At 50.3% G+C, this 21,557-nt stretch overlaps 1 protein-coding gene across 2 annotated transcripts in view; it reads right to left on the bottom strand.

Annotated features, from left to right (window-relative positions):
• LOC140403328 (sterile alpha motif domain-containing protein 1-like) overlaps positions 1–21,557 on the bottom strand; it is a 103,490-nt gene that overhangs the window by 7,860 nt on the left and 74,073 nt on the right. For both annotated transcript variants that reach the window (XM_072491199.1, XM_072491200.1), the window contains 2 exons: positions 3,502–3,595; positions 963–1,074 (listed from right to left, as the gene is read on the bottom strand). In XM_072491199.1, the coding sequence (XP_072347300.1) occupies positions 963–1,074; positions 3,502–3,595 (206 nt within the window). The remainder of the gene's footprint in view (positions 1–962; positions 1,075–3,501; positions 3,596–21,557) is intronic.

Raw genomic sequence — 21,557 nt, 5'->3', positions numbered from 1 at the left:
TGTCCAATTCTTTTTTTTAAATATAAATTTAGAGTACCAAATTCATTTTTTCCAATTAAGGGGCAATTTAGCGTGGCCAATCCACCCAACCTGCACATCTTTGGTTTGTGGGGGCAAAACCCACGCAAACACGGGGAGAATGTGCAAACTCCACACGGACAGTGACCCAGAGCTGGGATCGAACCTGGAACCTCGGCGCCATGAGGCAGCAGGGCTAACCCACTGCGCCACCGTGCTGCCCCAGAATGTCCAATTCACCTAACAAGCACGTCTTTCGGGACTTGTGGGAGGAAACCAGAGCACCCGGAGGAAACCCACTCAGACACAGGGAGAACGTGCAGACTCCGCACAGACAGTGACCCAAGCCGGGAATCGAACCTGGGACCCTGGCGCTGTGAAGCAACAGTGCTACCCACTGTGTGGTTTGGCCCCTCTCGCATTTTATTTTTGCGCCGGACAGGAATGAACAATTGCAGTTGCAGCTCCCCTTTGCGTTCTTTGAATGGTTCCCTTTGCCTATCCATCGTCATCCCTTTGAGTAACATTACCCAATCCATCATAGCCAACTCACGCCTCACATCATCATTGTTTCCTTCATTGAGATTCAGGACCCACACTTTGGGAGCTATTGGCACAAAACCCAATGGATATAGACCATTGACATCTTGAACCTTGACACTCCAGAGCCTCAACTGACTGCAGTGAGCAGGAAGTCACTGTCCCGGACATCGCTTTATCCCCTGCTGTGACAAGGGGATACACTATTCCATCCTTCGCAAAGAGAATTCGACCAGAGTTAATGACAAGTGTGGGGTGTGTTATTTCTTGTTAAAGCTATTTTAAACATGCACTCTTCAATATTTTGCAGCGTGCATTCAGAAAATAGTCTCATACCAATGGTAGCGTTCCTAAATTCAAACTCACTTGGAGGAATCCCAGCACCAGAAAGGTCCCACACTCACCTGATCCTCAAAAGCACTAGCCTGGTCTGGGAATCCTGCCTCCTTAAAATAATTCACCACATCAGCGATGCTCCATTCAATTGGGTCGACAGACTTGCCATTCTCTTCCAAGCTGTTAACAAAGACACCATTATTACATTTCCCCCCCAAGGCTGTTGAAATATACTGGGCCAGGATTCCAGTTCACCCAGGCAGCCCACTGCTTCTCAGCCAGTTGAAATGTGAGAGGGCCGGGGGTAAAGGAGCAGTGATAATTGGGTGGAAGAAAGTGAGATGACGAATGAGACACGATGAGGGAGGAACAGAAAAACAGTCCCGCAACCATCTGATGGCGGTCCTCCATTCGGGACAGGAAGAAAGATTCAGTCTCGGATGTTTAGTCACAGTCCCCGCCTGGATCACCATCAGACGCTGGGATACCATCCCCATCTGACTCAGCATCAGACTCCTGACGTCTGCCTCAAAATGAAGAGCTCCTTTGTTGTCACTGAGTTTACTGGGAAAAGCCATCGGGAGCGGGGGGGCATTTCCATGGGTCAGCAAATAGAAAGCTCAGAAACCAGAAGAACATGAGAATAATCGAAGAAAAACATGAAGAGAAAAACATCAATTGGAGGACAGATGTGAATTAGTATGTTAATTTGAATTGAAATGAATGTATCTCATGCTGTTGTGCACAGTAGGTGAATTAGTACGAGTTTGTGATGCTGAATATTTATGTGCTATCACAGTGCAGTTGTGTTTATGTGAAATATCCCTTTAGGAATAATTTTAGACGTTGATTGGCATTGATGAATGAAGTGCTTGTAAAATATGGGCTCAAGGTCAGAAGCAACAGAAAATAGGAGCAGGAGGGTATTGGGGCAGCACGGTAGCCTTGTGGATAGCACAATTGCTTCACAGCTCCAGGGTCCCAGGTTCGATTCCAGCTTGGGTCACTGTCTGTGCGGAGTCTGCACATCCTCCCCGTGTGTGTGTGGGTTTCCTCCGGGTGCTCCGGTTTCCTCCCACAGTCCAAAGATGTGCTGGTTAGGTGGATTGGCCATGATAAATTGCCCTTAGTGTCCAGAATTGCCCTTGGTGTTGGGTGGGGTTACTGGGTTATGGGGATGGGGTGGCGATGTTGACCTTGGGTAGGGTGCTCTTTCCAAGAGCCGGTGCGGACTCGATGGGCCGAATGGCCTCCTTCTGCACTGTAAATTCTATGATAATCTATGATAATCATCTATGAGGAGGCCATTCGGCCCTTCGAGACTGCTTCGCCATTCATTATGATCATGACTGATTATCCAACTCAATAGTTTGATCCCGCGTCCCCCCCCCCATATCCTCTCAGCCTATCACCCTCAAGTGCTATATCTAACTGCATACAATGAAAACAGACAATGTTTTGGCCTCAACTACTTCCGGTGGTAACGAATTCCACAGGCCGACCACTTTCTCGGTAGAGAAATTTCTCCTCATCCCTATCCTAAATGATCTACCCCGTATGCTCAGACTGTGGCCCCTGGTGCTGGACACCCCCTGACATCGGGAATATCCTGCTTGCATTTATCATGCCTAGTCCTGTTACAATTATCTGGGTTTCAATGAGATTCCCCCCTCATTCTTCTGAACTCCCGCGAATATAATCCTAACAGACTCAACCTCTCCTCATACATCAGTCCCGCCATCCCAGGAATCAGTCTGGTAAACCTTCTCTGTACAGTAGCAAGGATATCCTTCCGCAGATGAGGTGACCAAAACTGCACACAATATTCCCAGGAGTGGCCTCATCATAATTGCAGCAGGACACCCCTGCTCCTGCACTCGAATCCTCTCGCTATATTGGTCAACATGCCATTTGCCTTCTTTACTGCCTGCTGCACCTGCATGCCTATCTTCAGCGACTGGTGTACGAGGACACCCAGGTCTTGTTGCACGTTCCCCTCCCTCAATCTGTTATTCAGATAATAATCTGCCTTCCCGCTTTTGCTACCAAAGTGAATGATAACCATCATGATGGCCACAGGATACGGATGTGAATTACAGTTGTAGCTGGAGGATTCTGCAGGTGACCACTGTACATTTATTGATACAGGAACACAGCAAGCTGGAAATGCTCAGCAGGTTTGGCGGCATCCGTAGGAGGGGAAAGCATTTTGAGTCTGTACGGCACTTCTTCAGAGCTAAAGAGAGGGAGAGGTGTGAGAGGGGGTGGAACAATGGGGCGTGACCAGCAAAACTGACGAACAAGTGACAGATGGCCCACTGGGGGAGGAAGGGTTTTCTTGCGTAGGCCCAAAAACATCTTTAGGAAAGATTAAAAAGAGGGAAAGATGGGAGGAGAAAGGTTTTGGGAAAGATTAAAAAGAGGGAAAGATGGGAGGAGAAAGGTCACAGTCGAAAGTTGCTTTGAGCATTTACCGATGTTGCATGTAACTGTCGCGCTGAAAGGGAAGACAGGGCAAAACGTGAAATACGCAGGAAAGTTCTGATCGGAATGTGGGAGAGCAGGCACCGGAACGGACACTGTGGACGAGCCGAGTCAAGTACTTACAGGTGTCTGTCGGTGGGGCCATTTTCTTCAGGGACCATGTCTATTGGGGATGCTGATGGTGTAAGGAGACAGGAGGCTCCAGCAACCTCAGGAGCTGTCCAGCAAAGAGTAAAAATACAAATATTCAGACACTCTGGTTACCGTAAAAATAAATTATAAAAACACAAAAACTTACACAACTTGCTGCAACAAATTTAAATGTAACCAATTGTTGAAGTGCTGACACACTAATGGAGCACCCAGAGAAGCTGGAGCTGTGTCCCTCAAAATTGCGAAGGTGAAGACTGAATAGAGGTGTTCAAATTTATCATGTATTTTGGTACCATAGGTAGGGAGAAGGTGCTTCAACTGGTAAGGCTGAAGGTGCTTCCACCTCCCAAACCCACGAATGCTACCGTCTAGAAGGACAAGGGTTGCAGATGCATGGGAACACCGTCTCCTGCAAGTTCCCCTCCAAGTTCATCTGACGTGGAAACATATTGTCCGTTCCTTCCTAGCACTCCCTCCCTACCAGCACGGTGGGACTGCAGCGGCTCAGGAAGGCAGCTCACCGCCACCTTCTCGAGGGCAATTAGGGATGGGCAATAAATTCTGGGCCCGGCCAGCGACCCCCCCATCCCCTGAATGAATAAATTAAAAGAAAAGAGGGTCAGTAACTGGAGTGCAGTTTATAATAATTGACAGAAGAGCTGGGGGCGGGGGGGGGGGGGGGGGGGGGGGGGAGAAGATGAGGAGACATTCTCTCTGATGCAGCAATTTATGACGTGGAACGCACTGGCTGAAAGGGTGGCGGGAGCTGATTCCAAAATAACATTCAATGGGGAGTGGGATAAATACCGGAAAAGGAAAACTTTGCAGAGCCATGTGGGGGGGTGGGACTGATGGTACAGCTCTTTCAAACAGCCGGCACAGCCTCCTTCCGTGCTGTATTGTTCCATAACTCGGAAGAAACAAACCTGAAAAAAGGTTTTTCATTTTAATAAACCAGGTTAGACGGTTCCTGGTGCCTTTAATTTTTGTTTTCCTGGGATATGGCGAGGCCAATTGTTGTTGCCCGTCCCCAACTGCTCTGGCATAACCGAGCGGCTTGCTCGGCCCTTTCAGAGGGCCGCACTGCTGTGGGTCTGGAGTCACGTGTCGGCCAGACCGGGTAAGGACGGCAGATTTCCTTCCCTGTTTTATACAACAAACGATGATAGTTTAATAGCCAGAGAAAACTCTATTCACCTCTTCTTCAAATAGTGTCATGGGGTCTTTTCCCCTCACCTGAGGGGGCAAATGGCATTTATTGTCCATCCCTAATTATCTGCAACGGGTCAGCCACACCACTGTGGGTCCGCAGTCACATACAAGCCTGACCGGTAAGCATAGCAGATTTATTTCCCTCAAGGGCACGAGCGAACCAGATAGGTTTTTCGGACAATTCAGTACTCTCGTGCTCACCATTACAGAGACTCGCTTTCACACCACAGAATCACAGAACAATACAGTGCAGAAGAGACCCTTCGGCCCATCGAGTCGGCACTGACCCATGAAAAACACCTGACCTGCCTACTTAATCCCATCTGCCAGCACTTGGCCCATAGCCTTGAATGTTGTGACGTGTCAAGTGCTCATCCAGGTACTTTTTAAACAGCTAACCTGCACAGATGGTGAAGTCACAATTTGATTTTGAAACCTATAGATCGGCTTAAAAACTTCACGCCACGTCCATTCGAAGCAAGATCCACTTTCTGCTGAATATCACCTCCCAGTTCTCCTCTAACCGGCTCCCGAACACCACTGGAATAAACATGCCACTTTTGGCAATTACTGTGGATGACAGGTCAATTGGACCACATCCAAGACTAGCAAGTAAAGTACGGAGGAGAAATGTTTGTCACTTACAGGGCCTGCCACAGAAACACAGCTTTATTTAATCTGCTATAAAGCTGTCATTATTAATCGGAGGTGAACACTCCTGCTCCAGCACTACAGACGCAGAAGAAAACATCAAACACCAGCACCCATTCAGAAGCTTCTAATAATAGCTCAGAGAGAGGGGGAGGCTTTGTGTGCAGCTGGTGATATATCAAATTCAATTAGCGTCAATACTGGGAACAGGAAGCTACCTCAGCTGAGGTGAAAGGGACAAGAGGAGGATAAACTGCAGAATGTACAACAACCTGCACTTATACGGTGCCCCTAATGCAGCGCTACATCCCCAGGGCGTTTCACAGGAGAGCATTATCGAACACAATTTGACGGCGAGCCACATTGCATATTCGGACAGGAGACAAAAAGCTTGGTCAAAGAGGAAAGGGGGGTAGAGAGGCGGAGAGCTGTAGGGAGAGGATATCAGAGCTGCGGGTCTTGGTAGCTGAAGGCACGGCAGCCAATGGGAATGCGCAAGAGACCAACATTGAAAGAGTGCAGTGATCCTGGGAGTATTGTTGGGCTGGAGGAGGTTACAGAGATAGGGAGGAGATTTCAGAATCCATAAACGGAGGTGCCCGTTCCACCCCCACCAATGTTTTGATTTTGGGGTCCATAGCTGTGAGTGTACTATAAGACCATAAGATATAGGAGCAGAATTAGGCCACTCGGCCCATCGAGTCTGCTCCGCCATTCAATCATGGCTGATATTTTTCTCATGCCCATTCTTCTGCCTTCTCCCCATTACCCCTGATCTCCTTATTAATCAAGAACCTATCTATCTCTGCCTTAAAGATACTCAGTGAATTGGCCTCCACAGCCTTCTGCGGCAAAGAGTTCCACAGAATCACCACCCTCTGGCTGAAAAAAATCCTAATTTCTGTTTTAAAGGATCGTCCCTTTCATTTGGTTAGGGGCTAGTTTAACACAGGGCTAAATCGCTGGCTTTGAAAGCAGGCCAAGGTAGGCCAGCAGCACGGTTCAATACCCATATGTGCCTCCCCAAACAGGCGCCGGAATGTGGCGACTAGGGGCGTTTTACAGTAACTTCATTTGAAGCCTACTTGTGACAATAAGCAATTTTCATTTCATTTTCATTTTCAATCTGAGATTGTGTCCTCTGGTTCTAGTTTTTCCTACAAGTGGAAACATCCTCTCCACGTCCACTCTATCCAGGCCTTGCAGTGTCTTGTACTTTTGTGAGGGCCACGAAGAATCCAGCACGAGTTTTAAGGATACAAAGTAATAACATTTATTTACAATAACATATATATATATATAACAGCAGCAGCAACTTCCCTTGCTGCACATTCCTTCTTGCTGGTTCCAAACTGGCCAGCTTTATTTATACTTGGAGTTTACTAATGGTTTCTCCGCCCCCCTCATTGGGGAAGCTCATACTCCCACAGGATTGTGGGATTGTCATTAGTCCCCAGCCAATGGTAAGCAGGCAGGTTATAACATGTATGTTTCAATAAGATCCCCTCTCATCCTTCTAAACTCCAACGAGTACAGACCCAGAGTCCTCAAACGTTCCTATTACGACAAGTTCTTAATTCCAGGGATCATTCTTGTGAACCTCCTCTGGACCCTTTCCAAGGCCAGCACATCCTTCCTTAGATATGGGGCCCAAACCAGCTCACAATACTCCAAATGGGGTCTAACCAGAGCCTTATACAGCCTCAGAAGTACATCCCTGGTCTTGTATTCTAGCCCTCTTGGCATGAATGCTAACATTGCATTTGCCTTCTTAACTGCCGACTGAACCTGCACATTATCCTTAAGAGAATCGTGAACAGGACTTCCGGTTGCGGCTATGTGGAGCTAAGTCGGACGCTCGGCAGCTCCCGCTAGAAACGGACTTTTGGGCTCTTTTTAGAGCCCATAATGGCGCTTACTCGACGTTTCCCGGTGTGGGAAGGGGACAGCAACATTCCCCCAATAGTGTATGGCTTGGACCAGGAGTGGGGCGACCAAAAAAGTGGCAGTGAAGCAAAAAAAGGTGCGAGGGAGGAATACCAAGATGGCGGCGGGCGGGGACCAGGCAGCGTGGATGCAGTGGGCGCAGGAGCAGCAGGAGTTTCTCAAGCGCTGCTTCAGGGAGCTGAAAGCGGATCTGCTGGAGCCGATGAAGGCTTCAATCGATAAGCTGCTGGAGACCCAGACGGCCCAAGGGGCGGCAATCCGGGAGGTCCGGCAAAAGGTCTCTGAGAACGAAGATGAGATCCTAGGCCTAGCGGTGAAGGTGGAGGCACACGAGGCGCTCCATAAAAAATAGGAGAGGTTTGAGAAGATGGAGACCCGGTCGAGGCGGAAAAACCTGCGGATCCTGGGTCTCCCGGAGGGGCTGGAGGGATCGGACGTGGGGGCCTATGTGGTCACCATGCTGAATTCGCTGATGGGAGCGGGGGCCTTCCAGGGGCCCCTGGAGCTGGAGGGGGCCCACCGAGTGCTGGCGAGGAGGCCCATGGCCAGCAAGCCGCCACGGGCGGTGCTGGTGCGGTTCCACCGGTTTGCTGATCGGGAATGCGTGCTAAGGTGGGCCAAGAAGGAGCGGAGCACCAGGTGGGAGAACGCGGAGGTCCGGATCTACCAAGATTGGAGCACGGAGGTGGCAAAGAGGAGGGCCGGTTACAACTGGGCGAAGGCGGTGCTGCACAGGAGGGGGGTGAAGTTCGGCATGCTGCAGCCGATGCGTCTGTGGGTCACCCATAAGGACCGACATCATTATTTTGAGTCCCCGGAGGAGGCGTGGGCCTTTGTTCAGGCTGAAAAATTGGACTCGGACTGAGGGTCAGGCACGGGGGGTCGCAGTGGAGGGATGGTTGGGGGTTGTTGTGTTGTATGTTGAGGGGGGATTCTTTGTTCTTTGTTTTTCGGGGGTTGGTTGGGCAATGTCTTGGTTGGGTGCACCGGGTGGGCTTGTGGAGTGGGGTGGGTAAACGGCTTGGGGGGTTGATGGGCGGCAGGGTGGATGGGGCCCCGCGGGGGGGGGGGGGGAGGTGAGGCCAGGGGTAAGTTGGGGGTAAGGGGACCGAGCCTGAAAAGGGAGCTGCGCCAGGGGAGGCGGGGCCGGGCGAGTGGAAAGCGCGCGCTTTTTCCCGTGCTAAGGGCTGAAGGGGGCGGGGCCGGAGCTGGGAAGCACGGGCTCTTTCCCACGCTGGGAGTGGAAGGGGGAGGAGAGCCTGCTGGTGGACAATGGGGGGGGGGGGGAGGGGAAGTTCCACACTGCGGGGGGGGGGGGGGGTCGAGGGAGTGGCGGGAGTCAGCAGGAGTCGGCTGACTTACGGGAGTGCAATGGGGGAAGCAATGCAGCTAGGGGGGGATCTAGCTGGGGGGGGGGGGGCAGGTTGCTGCTGGAATGGCCAAGGGGGAGCTGGAGCCGGTAGAGGGGGTCGGGGCGGGGGTCTGCCGCTGTGGGGAACGGGTCGTGCGGGGGGAGGGCGCGGGCACGTGGCTGGCCTAGGAAGGGATATGGCTAGTCGGCGGGGGAGGGGGGCAGGCAGCCCCCGATCCGGCTGATAACCTGGAACGTAAGGGGGCTGAACGGGCCAGTCAAATGGGCCCGGGTGTTCGTGTACCTGAAGGGGCTGAAGGCAGATGTGGCCATGCTTCAGGAGACGCACCTGAGGGTGGCGGATCAGGTAAGGTTGAGAAAGAGGTGGGTAGGGCAGGTGTTTCATTCAGAGTTGGATGCAAAAAATCAGGGGGTGGCGATCTTGGTGGGGAAGAGAGTGTCGTTCGAGGAGTCGAGCATTGTGGCAGACAATGGCGGTAGGTATGTGATGGTAAGTGGCAAGCTGCAGGGAGAGCGGGTGGTGTTGGTCAATGTATACGCCCCGAACTGGGACGATACGGGGTTCATGCGGCGTATGCTGGGCCGGATTCCGGACCTGGTGACAGGGGGCCTGATAATGGGGGGAGATTTCAATACGGTGCTGGACCCGGCACTGGATCGCTCCAGGTCTAGGACGGGTAGGAGGCCGGCGGCGGCCAAGGTGCTGAGGGGGTTCATGGACCAGATGGGAGGGGTGGACCCATGGAGGTTTGCGAGGCCGGGGGCCAGGGAATTCTCATTCTTCTCCCATGTCCACAAGGCCTATTCCCGGATTGACTTCTTTGTCATGAGTAGGGCGCTGATTCCGAGGGTGGAACATACGGAGTACTCGGCGATAGCCATCTCCGATCACGCTCCGCATTGTGTAGACCTCGAGCTGGGGGAAGAGAGGGACCAGCGCCCGCTGTGGCGCTTAGAGGTGGGGTTGTTGACGGACGAGGAGGTGAGCGGGCGGGTACGAGGGTGTATAGAGAGGTACCTGGACAATGGGGAGGTCCAAGTGGGGGTGGTCTGGGAGGCGCTGAAGGCGGTGGTCAGGGGAGAGCTGATCTCCATTAGGGCCCATAAGGAGAGGAGGGAAAAGAGAGGGAGAGGCTGGTGGGGGAGATGGTGAGGGTGGACAGGAGGTACGCGTAGGTCCCGGAGGATGGATTGCTTAGGGAGCGGCGTAGCCTCCAGGCCGAATTCGATCTGTTGACCACCAGGAAGGCGGAGGCGCAGTGGAGGAAGGCGCAGGGGGCGGTATATGAATATGGAGAAAAGGCGAGCCGGATGCTGGCCCACCAGCTTCGGAAGCGAGAGGCAGCTAGGGAGATCGGGGGAGTTAAGGATGGGGGAGGGAGCATGGTGCGAAGTGGGGTGGGTATCAATGGGGTCTTCAGGGACTTCTACGAGGATCTGTATCGGTCCGAGCCCCCACTGGAGGAGGGAGGGATGGGTCGCTTTCTGGACCGGTTGAGATTCCCGAGGGTGGAGGAGGGGCAGGTGGCGGGGCTGGGGGCGTTGGTTGGGTTGGAGGAGTTGGTCAAAGGAAAAGGAAGCATGCAGGCAGGGAAGGCACTGGGGCCGGATGGGTTCCCGGCCAAATTTTATGAGAAGTATGCGGACCTGCTGGGCCTTCTGTTGGTAAGGACCTTCAACGAGGCAAGGGAAGGAGGGGCTTTGCCCCCGATGATGTCTCGGGCGCTGATCTCCTTGATCCTGAAGCAGACAAGGATCCCCTACCATGTGGGTTTACAGGCCGATTCACTCCTAAATGTAGATGCAAAGTTGTTGGCAAAGATTTTAGCCACGAGGATAGGACTGTGTGCCGCAGGTCATTCACGAGGATCAGACGGGGTTCGTGAAAGGGAGGAATACTAATGTATGGAGGTTCTTGAATGTTATGATGATGCCGGTGGTGGAAGGGGAGGCGGAGATAGTGGTGGCCATGGATGAGGAGGAGGCCTTTGATAGGGTAGAGTGGGGGTACTTGTGGGAGGTGCTGACAAGGTTCAGGTTTGGGGAGGGGTTCGTCAGGTGGGTTAAGTTGCTGTATGAGGCCCCGGTGGCGAATGTGGCCACAAACAGAAGGAAGTCAGAGTATTTCCGGCTACACCGGGGGACGAGGCAGGGGTGTCCCCTGTCCCCCCTGCTCTTTGCGCTGGCGATTGAGCCCCTGGCCATGGCGTTGAGGGAGTCGAGGAACTGGAGGGGGCTGGTGCGGGGTGGGGAGGAACATCGGGTGTCGCTCTATGCGGACGATTTGTTGTTATATGTGGCGGACCCGGTGGGGGGAATGCCGGAGGTGATGAGGATTCTCAGGGAGTTTGGGGATTTCTCCGGGTACAAACTTAATATGGGGAAGAGCGAGTTGTTCGTAGTGCACCCCGGGGACCAGGAGAGGGGGATTAGCGAGCTCCCGCTAAAAAGGGCGGAGAGGAGTTTCAGGTATGTGGGGGTCCAGGTGGCTAGGAGTTGGGGAGCCCTGCATAAGCTTAACTTCACGATACTGGTGGAGCAAATGGAGGAGGAGTTTAAAAGGTGGGATGTGCTGCCACTCTCCCTGGTGGGTAGGGTGCAGTCAGTTAAAATGACGGTGCTCCCGAGGTTTTTGTTCTTGTTCCAGTGCCTCCCCATCCTGATCCCTAAGGCCTTCTTCAGGCGGGTTAACAGGAGCGTTATGGGGTTTGTGTGGGCGCAGAAGAGTCCGAGGGTGAGAAGGGTGTTCCTGGAGCGGTGCAGGGATAGGGGGGGTTGGCGTTGCTTAACCTCTGTGGGTATTATTGGGCCGCCAACATGGTGATGGTGCGTAAGTGGGTGATGGAAGGGGAGGGGGTGGCATGGAAGAGGCTGGAGATGGCATCCTGTGTGGGCACGAGCCTGGAGGCGCTGGTGACGGCGCCGCTGCCGCTTCCTCCACGAGCCCGGTGGTGGCGGCTACCCATAAAGTTTGGGGGCAATGGAGACGTCACAGGGGGGAGGTGGGCGCCTTGGTGTGGTCCCCGATTCGGGGGAACCATCGGTTTGTCCCGGGGAGGATGGACGAAGGGTTCCTGAGTTGGCACAGGGCAGGTATTAGAAGAATGGGGGACTTGTTTGTGGACGGGAAGTTCGCGTGCCAGGGTGAGCTGGAGGAGAAATTTGGACTCCCCCCGGGGAACACCTTCAGATATATGCAGGTAAGGGCATTTGTTAGGTGGAGTTCCCACTGCTGCCGCCACGCAGGGTCCAGGACAGGGTGCTGTGGGGGTGTGGGTTGGAGAGGGGAGGATCTCGGCAACGTATCAGGTGATGCAAGAGGAGGAGGAGGCCTCGGTGGAGGAGCTATAGGGTAAGTGGGAGGAGGAGTTGGGTGAGGAGATCGACGAGGGGACGTGAGCGGATGCCCTGGGGAGGGTGAACTCTTCCTCCTCTTGTGCGAGGCTCAGCCTCATACAATTTAAGGTGCTGCACAGGGCAGACATGACCAGGGCAAGTATGAGCCGGTTCTTTGGGTGCGAGGACAGGTGTGTTAGGTGCTCAGGGAGCCCAGCAAACCACACCCACATGTTCTGGGCATGCCCAGCGCTGGAAGACTTTTGGAAGGGTGTAGCGAGGACGGAGTCGAGGGTAGTAGGTTCCAGGGTTGAGCCGGGCTGTGGGCTCGCAATATTTGGGGTGGCAGAGGAGCCGGGAGTGCAGGAGGTGAAAGAGGCCGGTATTCTGGCCTTTGCGTCCCTGGTAGCCCGGCGAAGGATTCTTCTTCTGTGGAAGGATGCGAGGGCCCCAAGCGTGGAATCCTGGATCAACGATATGGCGGGGTTTATTAAATTGGAGAGGGTGAAATTTGCCTTAAGGGGATCGGTGCAAAGGTTCTTCAGGCGGTGGGGGGGGGCTGGTTCGTTTTTCCTGATTGGGCGTGTATATTTGCTTTTGTGTTGATGATGGCTGTTAATTTATTACTTGTGTATACGGGGGTGGGGTGGGTGGGGGGTTTGTTCTTTTCTTTTTGTATTTTGTTGTTGATATTTTGTGAAAATTTTAATAAAAATTATTTTTTTTAAAAGAGAATCGTGAACAAGGATTCCCAAGTCCCTTTGTGCTTCTGCTTTCCAAAGCATTTCCCCATTTAGAAAATAGTCTATTCCTAGATTCCTCCTTCCAAAGTACATAACCTCACACTTTTCCACATTGTATTTCATTTGCCACTTCATTGTCCACTCTCCGAGCTTGTCCAAGTCCTTCTGCAGCCCCCTTGCTTCCTCAATAATACCTGTCCCTCTACAGATCTTTGTATCATCTGCAAACTTAGCAACAGTGCCTTCAGTACCTTCTTCCAGATCATTAATGTATATTGTAAAAAGTTGTGGTCCCAGCACAGAACCCTGAGGCACACCACTAGTCACCGGCTGCCATCCTGAAAAAGACCCCTTTATCCCCACTCTCTGCCTTCTGCCAGTCAGCCAATCCTCTATCCATGCCAGGATCTTACCCTTAACATCATGGGCTTTTAACTTATTTAACAGTCTCCAATGCAGCACCTTGTCAAAGGCCTTCTGGAAATCTAAATAAATCATGTCCACTGATTCTCCTTTGTCTAACTTGCTTGTTAACTCCTCAAAGAACTCTAACAGATTTGTCAGACACGACCTCCCTTTGACAAAGCCGTGCTGACTCAGTCCTATTTTACCATGCACTTCCAAGTGCTTCGCGATCTCATCTTTAATAACAGACTCTAAAATCTTGCCAATGACCGAAGTCAGGCTAATTGGCCTATAATTTCCTGTCTTCTGCCTCCCTCTCTTCTTAAACAGTGGTGTTACATTAGCCACCTTCCAGTCCTCTGGGACCCTTCCTGCCTCCAGTGATTCCTGAAAGATCATCACTAATGCCTCCACAATTTCCTCAGCTATCTCTTTTAGGACCCTGGGGTGTAGTCCATCCGGTCCAGGTGACTTATCCACCTTCAGACCTTTCAGTTTCCCCAGAACCTTCTCCTCAGTAACCTCTGCCCTCTGGTTCTCCTGGAGCTCTGGCATCCCACTGGTGTCCTCCACCGTCAGGACTGATGCAAAGTAACTATTCAGTTCCTCTGCCATTTCTTTGTTTCCTATTATTACTTCTCCAGCCACATTTTCTAGTGGTCCAATGTCTATTTTTGCCTCTCTTTTACCTTTAATACTGAGCCAGTAGCTGGATTCAGTGACCTTCTTACATCAGGTGTGTCCCCGCCTATCACTGGGCGAGGCTGCCTTCACAAGGTTGTCGAACTGTAATATGATAAGTTTCTCTCGGTGTTTCTGCACAGCCCAATCCATAGCCTGAAGTTGGAACACCCGCTTGTGGGAAAGACCAGTTCCATGCTAACCACGCCCGGGATCAACACTATGTAAAGAGTCACCTGTCCCATGCATTTGTCTATCTGGCCGATGGGCTGGGTTAGGGGTGCAGAGGGATAGTGGCAGGAGTTCTGTCCTGGCCGATAGCCTTGCTAGGACTGGATTGCACAATTTTCACTACCATTAAAGTGAGCAACAGGTAGGCAAGCCTAGGCACAGTGCACCCAGGGATCTTTTAGGTCTGCCTGAGAGAACTTATAGGGTCTTGGTGCAGTGTCGCACCTGAAAGGCAACACGTTTGACAGTGCAAGTACCCCCTTGGTACTGCACCAAAGCACTTGTATTAAAAGTACCTAGCCATTCGTTTCCACTCCCCTGGGCTCAGTTCTTGGCAATCTCTCTCCCATTCGGTTTCCTCCATTGAGTATTGGGGTCAACAGATAATGGTGAGAGGGTATCAGCAAATCAATCAGTTGTGAATCATAATTAGGTGGTGACTGAGACGGCCCTCGAGTGAAATTGGTCAATGACATCTCTGAGCTAACACCATCAGTCCTTTTGGGCCCATGGGTGGCATCAGTTGGTTAAATGTGTGTGTGGCATGAAGTCCCAATTCCAAAACATTGACCTGGGCTCTGCTGCCATTGTAGAAAGGGAAATATGAACAGAGGCAGTCCTGGCACCAGAAGTCACGTCCAGGGACAGTAAAAGTACACCGGAACTTTATACGTTACTTCTGTTCAACTCATTTCCAGTTTGAGTGAATCCTGGGACTGATTAGGACCACAGAATCTTTATATAGTGCAAAAAGAGACCACTGAGCCCATCAGGTGTGCACTGGCTCTTTGAAACAGAATTGTAACACCCCCCTGCCTTATCCCCAAAGCCTTGCATATCCTTTCCAACCAATCCCAATACGTTACGTGAAGACAATTTGAACGTGGCAGAACCCAGAACATTTGTCTTTGAAACAAAACACAAACTGAAGGCACACAATGTGCCTTTTCTACTTTAAGGAACCAGGGTGAGAAAAACTACAAGCGCCGCTCTTGCCAACATTGTAATGTTAAACGTCCCGAAGGGACACTGTCTCTTATGTATTTCCTTGGTCTTGGGACAGCATCCTCCTTTGGTGTTACATTTCAATCTTTGTCACTCCAGCGATGACCTTGCAAGGCTACAGTTTACGCAAGCAGAATCAAGTCTTTTTAGGAGCTGAAAGCTGCACCTTTGCTCTCTGCCAGCGACTTTTTTGCACGGCCAAATTGAACAATCAACCCAAATGATGAGCAGATGTGTGAAATCCGTAATAAAAAGCGACAGTGCTGGAAATACTCAGCACATCTGGCAGCGTCTGTGGGGATAGAAACAGATCTGTTGCGAGTCGAATATGATTTCTTCAGAACGGGATAAGTAATATTTGACTCAAAATCTCTCCTCCCCTCTCCACAGACACCACCAGCCCTGCTGAGCATTTCCAGCAGTTTATATTCCTAAAAATGTTAACCGATCTTGGTGTGTCTAACACGGATTCCGTGTTACTGTCTGAAAGCACCTGGCCCCGTCTGATTTCGAAAGCGATGCAGAGCTTGTTTTGGCCAAGATGGTGGGTTCGAGGTCGAGGATGGGTGTCACCACGCAGGGGTTTCAATCGGGCCCCATGTCTTCATTCTGCTACACTCCCCGTTTCCCTGTGGTAGTGGAATGCCCGTCCTAACAGCCCTGTGGGTATACCTATCTATTATGAGAGCATCCATCGGACTTTACAATCATAGACAATTGCAGCACAGAAATAGGCCAACCAGATCAGTGCTTTTATTTCAGAAGTCCCTTCTTACGTGTTAAGGAAGAAAGGCATCCATTTTGAACAAACGTACATGTGGTAACTTGAGACCACAAAGGAGATAGTTGGGTGCGTTGTTTAAAAGGGGAACTTAATATGAATAAATAATGAAGTTTAACAATAACAGTAACTGAGCAGAGCAGTAGGTACAGTAATAACTATGAAAACAAGAGCTCCTGTAAAGCAGGTCTTGCTTACAAGTCACATTCTATGATAATCTATGACCTCTTGCAGACTGAAAAAGCCCAGCCAAAGCTCGTACGTGCTGAGAAACCTCAACAGATGCCAGTAAAACAATTACATTGCAAAAACACTTATACAAACACTCTTTACTCAAAACGGCACTCCGCAACAGTACATTTTGCAGAATCATAGAATCCCAACTGTGTAGAAGGAGGCCATTCGGCCCATCGAGTCTGCACTGATCCTCTGAAAAGAGTACCGTACAATAGGCCCACTACCCCGCTCTAGCCCCTGCAACCCCGTAAACCACATCCATGGACACTAAGGGGCAATTTAGCAGGGCCAATGCACACTGTTGGACTGTGGGAGGAAACCGGAGCACCCGGAGAAAACCCACAAAGACACGGGGAGAGCGTGCAGACTCCGCACAGACAGTCCCCCAAGGCCGGAATTGAACCCGGGGCTCTAACGCTGTGAGGCAGCAGTGCTAACCACTGTGCCACCGTGCCTTTCACATTCCTAGGATGTCCAAAAGTGTTACTTCTGCTTTTTCAGGTAAATACGGCAGCCAATGTGCGCAGAGGAAAGCCACACCAACATCAACGTGAGAATGGTCAGTTTTTATTTTGTTGCTGATTGAGGGTTGAGTTTTGGCCAGGACACCTTCTCTTCAAATCTTTAAAATCTAACAGGCAGACTGACGACATAAGGTCTCAGCCGAAAGACTACACCTTCAATTGTGTAACACACCTTTATTACTCAAGTGAATATCAGCCAATATTGCAAACAAGTCTCTGTAGTGGGGCAGAGAGAATATTATAATGATTATGACACAGGAGGCCATTTGGTCCACGCCTGCTCTCTGCAACAACTCAGCTACGCCCCACTCCCTCGCCTATTCCCCATAGCCCTGCGATTTCTTTTCTCTTCAGACAATTATCCAAAAGCCACAATTGAACCCGTCTCCACCATTCCTAAGCAGCGCATTCCACATCCCAACTGCTCGCTGCTTCTCTGATTTATCCAAGCAACTGAGGTTCTTCATTCCTGGGCCACTCTCACCAAACTTCTCCTGTACAGACTAATTCCTGACACACCCTATCTCAAGTGCGCTGCCCAGAAATGGACACAATTCTCCAGGATTTCCTGACAAGCATCTGCCAACACTCAGACTCTGGGTAGTAAAGGTACTGCGGTAGTGGCAACTCAACCTTCGTTGAATTTAAAACTGCCTCAAACAGAAACAGAAAATGCTGGGCGATCTCAGCACGTCCGACAGCGTCTGTGGAGAGGGAGTGAACGGAGCCAACGCCTCGAGTTTGGATGACTCATAAATCTGCCTGCTGCTGAGACCATACGTCATTCGCATACCTGCCCCCAATGCAATCAAACAGCGGGTTTACAGGAGAAAAGAACTGACATCTAAAACGCCACCAGGTGACAGCAATGATTGACATGCAAGCGTACCCAAGCACGCCAACCAAGATGGCGGCAGAATTTTGACGCACCTAGCTGACAGAGTCATGATGCAATTATATCAAGCATGTGCGCAGTGGCCAATTTGCTACAGCTACAGCACATATATATGCTCCTTGAAACATGCTTTACCAATGGTATGCAGAGTCAGAACTTCCAAGAAAAACCTGACTCGAATGGCGATCCTAGACTACTCCCAGCCCCCGACTAAAACCCCAGGCAGCTGTGCAAAAGGTCCGAACAGAGTTTCTCACTGCCCTTGCCAAATATGATGAGTGTACACTCTGTCCTGCAGCTGAAAGTTAACGGTTGACCACAAATTGGTTTATTATGTGACAACGCAGCTGTGGAAAGAATCAGCCAAAGTCAGAACCCAACCCCACTCCCCCGCCCACGAGCTTTAAAGAAAGCAGCTGCATTTCTATTGCACCTTTCACGACCACAGGATCCCCCAAAAAGGTTTAAAACCAATTAAATATTTCTGAATTGGAGTCACTGCGGCAACGTAGGAAGCGTGACAGTCAATTTACACACAGCAAGATTCGGCAAACAGCACTGAGATAACTGACTGGGCAATCTGTCGTAGTGAAGTTGGCCGAGAGGTAAATGTGGGCCAGGGCACTGGGGCGAACACACCTGCCCTTCTTCAAAACGTGCTGTGGCATCTTTGACATCAGCCCTAACGACAGGTGGAGCCTCGGTCTAACATCTCAACCGAAGTCCTAAACTTCACACCGAGAGTGGTAAGAGCAGTCCCCCGGCAACGTGCATCGCTCCTGAAACACTGACCTGTGATCAGAGCTACTCTAGCTGGTAGCCAAAGTCAGGTTAAAAAGCAAACTCTGGATTCTCCTATCAAATAGAGACTGGAATTTACTTTGTTTCGTTTGTAATTAAAGAGCAGCTGGTGTCTTTAGATCCTAGATTGGACTGATTCATTTAAAGTGCTGATGCTCACTTGAATGCAATTGGAGTTGCCTTTTGTCCAGTGCGAATGGCTGGTTAAAAATTAGCTCACAGATCTACTTGTCCAAAGAACAGTGCGCAAATGAACTCATGGAAGAGAAAAGTAGGATTCGCCTATTGCCTGCACGTTGAAATCTAGAGTTACACAAATTAGTGTGATGAATGTAAGAAATTGGTATATATATTTTATTTTATATCTGTTGCAGTAATATTTTTTGATGCCGGAGTTCAGGGGCGAGATTCTCCGACCCCCCGCCGGGTCGGAGAATCGCCGGGGGTTGGCGTGAATCCCGCCCCCGCCGGTTGCCGAATTCTCCGGCACCGGATATTCGGCGGGGGCGGGAATCGGGCCGCGCCGGTTGGCGGGCCCCCCTGCGCGATTCTCCGGCCCGGATGGACCGAAGTCCCGCCGCTAAAATGCCTGTCCCTCCGGCGTAGATTAAACCACCTACCTTACCGGCGGGACAAGGTGGCGCGGGCGGGCTCCGGGGTCCTGGGGGGCGCGCGGGGTGATCTGGCCCCGGGGGGTGCCCCCACGGTGGCCTGGCCTGCGATCGGGGCCCACCGATCCGCGGACGGGCCTGTGCCGTGGGGGCACTCTTTTCCTTCCGCCTTCGCCACGGTCTCCACCATGGCGGAGGCGGAAGAGACTCCCTCCACTGCGCATGCGCGGGAATGCCGCCAGCTGGCAGGGCACCAAAGACCTTTTCCGCCAGCTGGCGGGGCGGAAATTCGGCCGGCGCCGGCCTAGCCCCTTAAGGTTGGGGCTCGGCCCTCAAAGATGCGGAGCATTCCGCACCTTTGGGGCGGCGCGATGCCCGACTGATTTGCGCCGTTTTGGGCGCCAGTCGGTTGACATCGCGCCGTTTCCGGAGAATTTCGCCCCATGTATATAAATCTGTTGCAGTAGTATTATTAAAGAATCCAGGTTAAGGTTTCCAAATACTGTGGCTGCAGAAGGTGTAATCAAGATGTCATAAAAGTGAGATCATCATTCATCCCAACCATATATGCGTTTGCAAAGAGGATGAATGGAATTTTGTTATGATTGTTGGAGATTCCCTTGGGAGCAGATAATTTGAGACATTGCGTTTAGACTTGGATACGCAGGTCAGGGGATCTAAATGGGATAAAGATGATGTAATAAATGGGAGGAACTGGGTCTGTAGCAGACAGTTTATTTTTTTTAGTTTTGCTGGGAGCTTTGAGCTGAGCAGCAGGTTTTGAAAGAGGCCATCACGGTAAGCAGTAGTCTGACACAGTCAAGGATCCGCAGGCAGCCTCCTTACAGGATCCCTCTCTCTCTTCAAGCAGTATTTCCAAGAAATATCGATTCAAGTATGCAGCAAGAATCCCTGTGTTTGCTAACTGATTTTACAAGTGGCCTTTGACCTGTGATGGGTTTTGCTTGATTGGAGATAGAGATGGTATCAGTTAGAAATTAAAGTGGTTTCATTTTATTATTAAGAATTGTTTAACTGTTAATTGTAAGCTATTTTCTGTGTTCATGATAAAGCTTTTTCAATATAACATATCATTATTTGTCAGTGGATTTCTGGAGCAAAGTATCCTTTTCTCACAGTTTTATAAATTTACAAAAAGTGCTTAGGGTTCTGTCTGATATCCTAGCACATGTTGGGGTCTGGGCTGGGATCTTATCAGTAGTCATTCAGATATTTCAACACATATCATTTACCAAATGAATAATGAATGCAATGATTGTTGCGTTCCTGTAAATCCCTCACTCCAAAAGAACTGCAGCTTTCTGAAACAACATCGCAATTCTGGCTGAACCCTTTGATAGATCGGCCAGAAGATTTATTTTTAACTTGCTGCAACAACAATATAATTCACACAGTAAAATGCACTTCACAGAGTCTAATCAAACAAAATTTGCTTGAAGAAGAAGGGTCATGCCATTATATAGGTAGGGCCTTATCAGTGCTTCAGGACTCCTTGCTGTACAAACAACAAGAGGTGTGGGACCAATGGACCCGGGCCTTTTGCCGGGAGTGAATGAGGGAGGAATGTTGGCCAGGCATCTTGGAAAACTCTCTTTTCTTCTTTTAGTGCCACTGAGAATTTTTCATAGGCATCCCAACAGGCACATTAAGCATCAGTTCCAGGTTCATCCAAATAATTTCACTGCCAATTATACAACATCCCCTCTGCACTGTAATGAAGTTTGAACCTAGAATGTTTTTGTTGTTCATTCAAGGGATGTAAGAGCAGCATTTAATGCCCAGCCCTGTTTAAAGAGTGGCTTGCAAGGTTGGTTCAGGGGCAGTTAAGAGTCAATCACATAGCTGTGGTTCTGGAGTTAGATGTAGGCCAGATAAGGTAAGGGCGGCAGATTTTCTTCCCTGAAGCACATTTATGAACCAGAAGGGTTTTTATTCCAGATTCATGTGCAGTAATTAATTGCATTTAAATTCCCCCTTTAGAAAGGTGGGATATGAACTCATGTCTGCGAATCACTTGTCCAAATGCCTGGATTACTAGCTCTGTAACATAACCACTACGATACTGGACCCAAAGAAAAAATGCTGGAAAATCTCAGCAGGTCTGGCAGCATCTGTAAGGAGAGAAAAGAGCTAACGTTTCGAGTCGAGGTTACCTTTGACAAAGGGTCACCAGGACTCAAAACTTTAGCTCTTTTCTCTCCTTACAGATGCTGCCAGACCTGCTGAGATTTTCCAGCATTTTCTCTTTTGGTTTCAGATTCCAGCATCCGCAGTAATTTGCTTTTATCCAATGATACTGGACCCCATTATGCTCTCCCTCATATTATCACTTACAGTAAAACAGTGGATAGGCTGTTTCATGGTGATGAACATTCACTTTGCAAAGCATAATGGACTATCCTATTACTAAAGGGAAACTATGTATAATCTTAACGTTCCTCTTTAGGGCCACATATATCTAATGTTAATGAACCGCCAGTGTGAAACAAACACAAAAGTGTAATGTCACACCAAGATACGTCTAGTCCAGTGACCCAAAGGTTAAAAGCAGGATCATGGTTATTCCTCGAGGC

Source organism: Scyliorhinus torazame, chromosome 27 (assembly GCF_047496885.1).
Source record: "Scyliorhinus torazame isolate Kashiwa2021f chromosome 27, sScyTor2.1, whole genome shotgun sequence".
Taxonomy (NCBI): domain Eukaryota; kingdom Metazoa; phylum Chordata; class Chondrichthyes; order Carcharhiniformes; family Scyliorhinidae; genus Scyliorhinus; species Scyliorhinus torazame.
The sequence above is the reverse complement of the archived record's forward strand: the minus strand, read 5'-3'. Positions and strand labels throughout refer to the sequence as shown.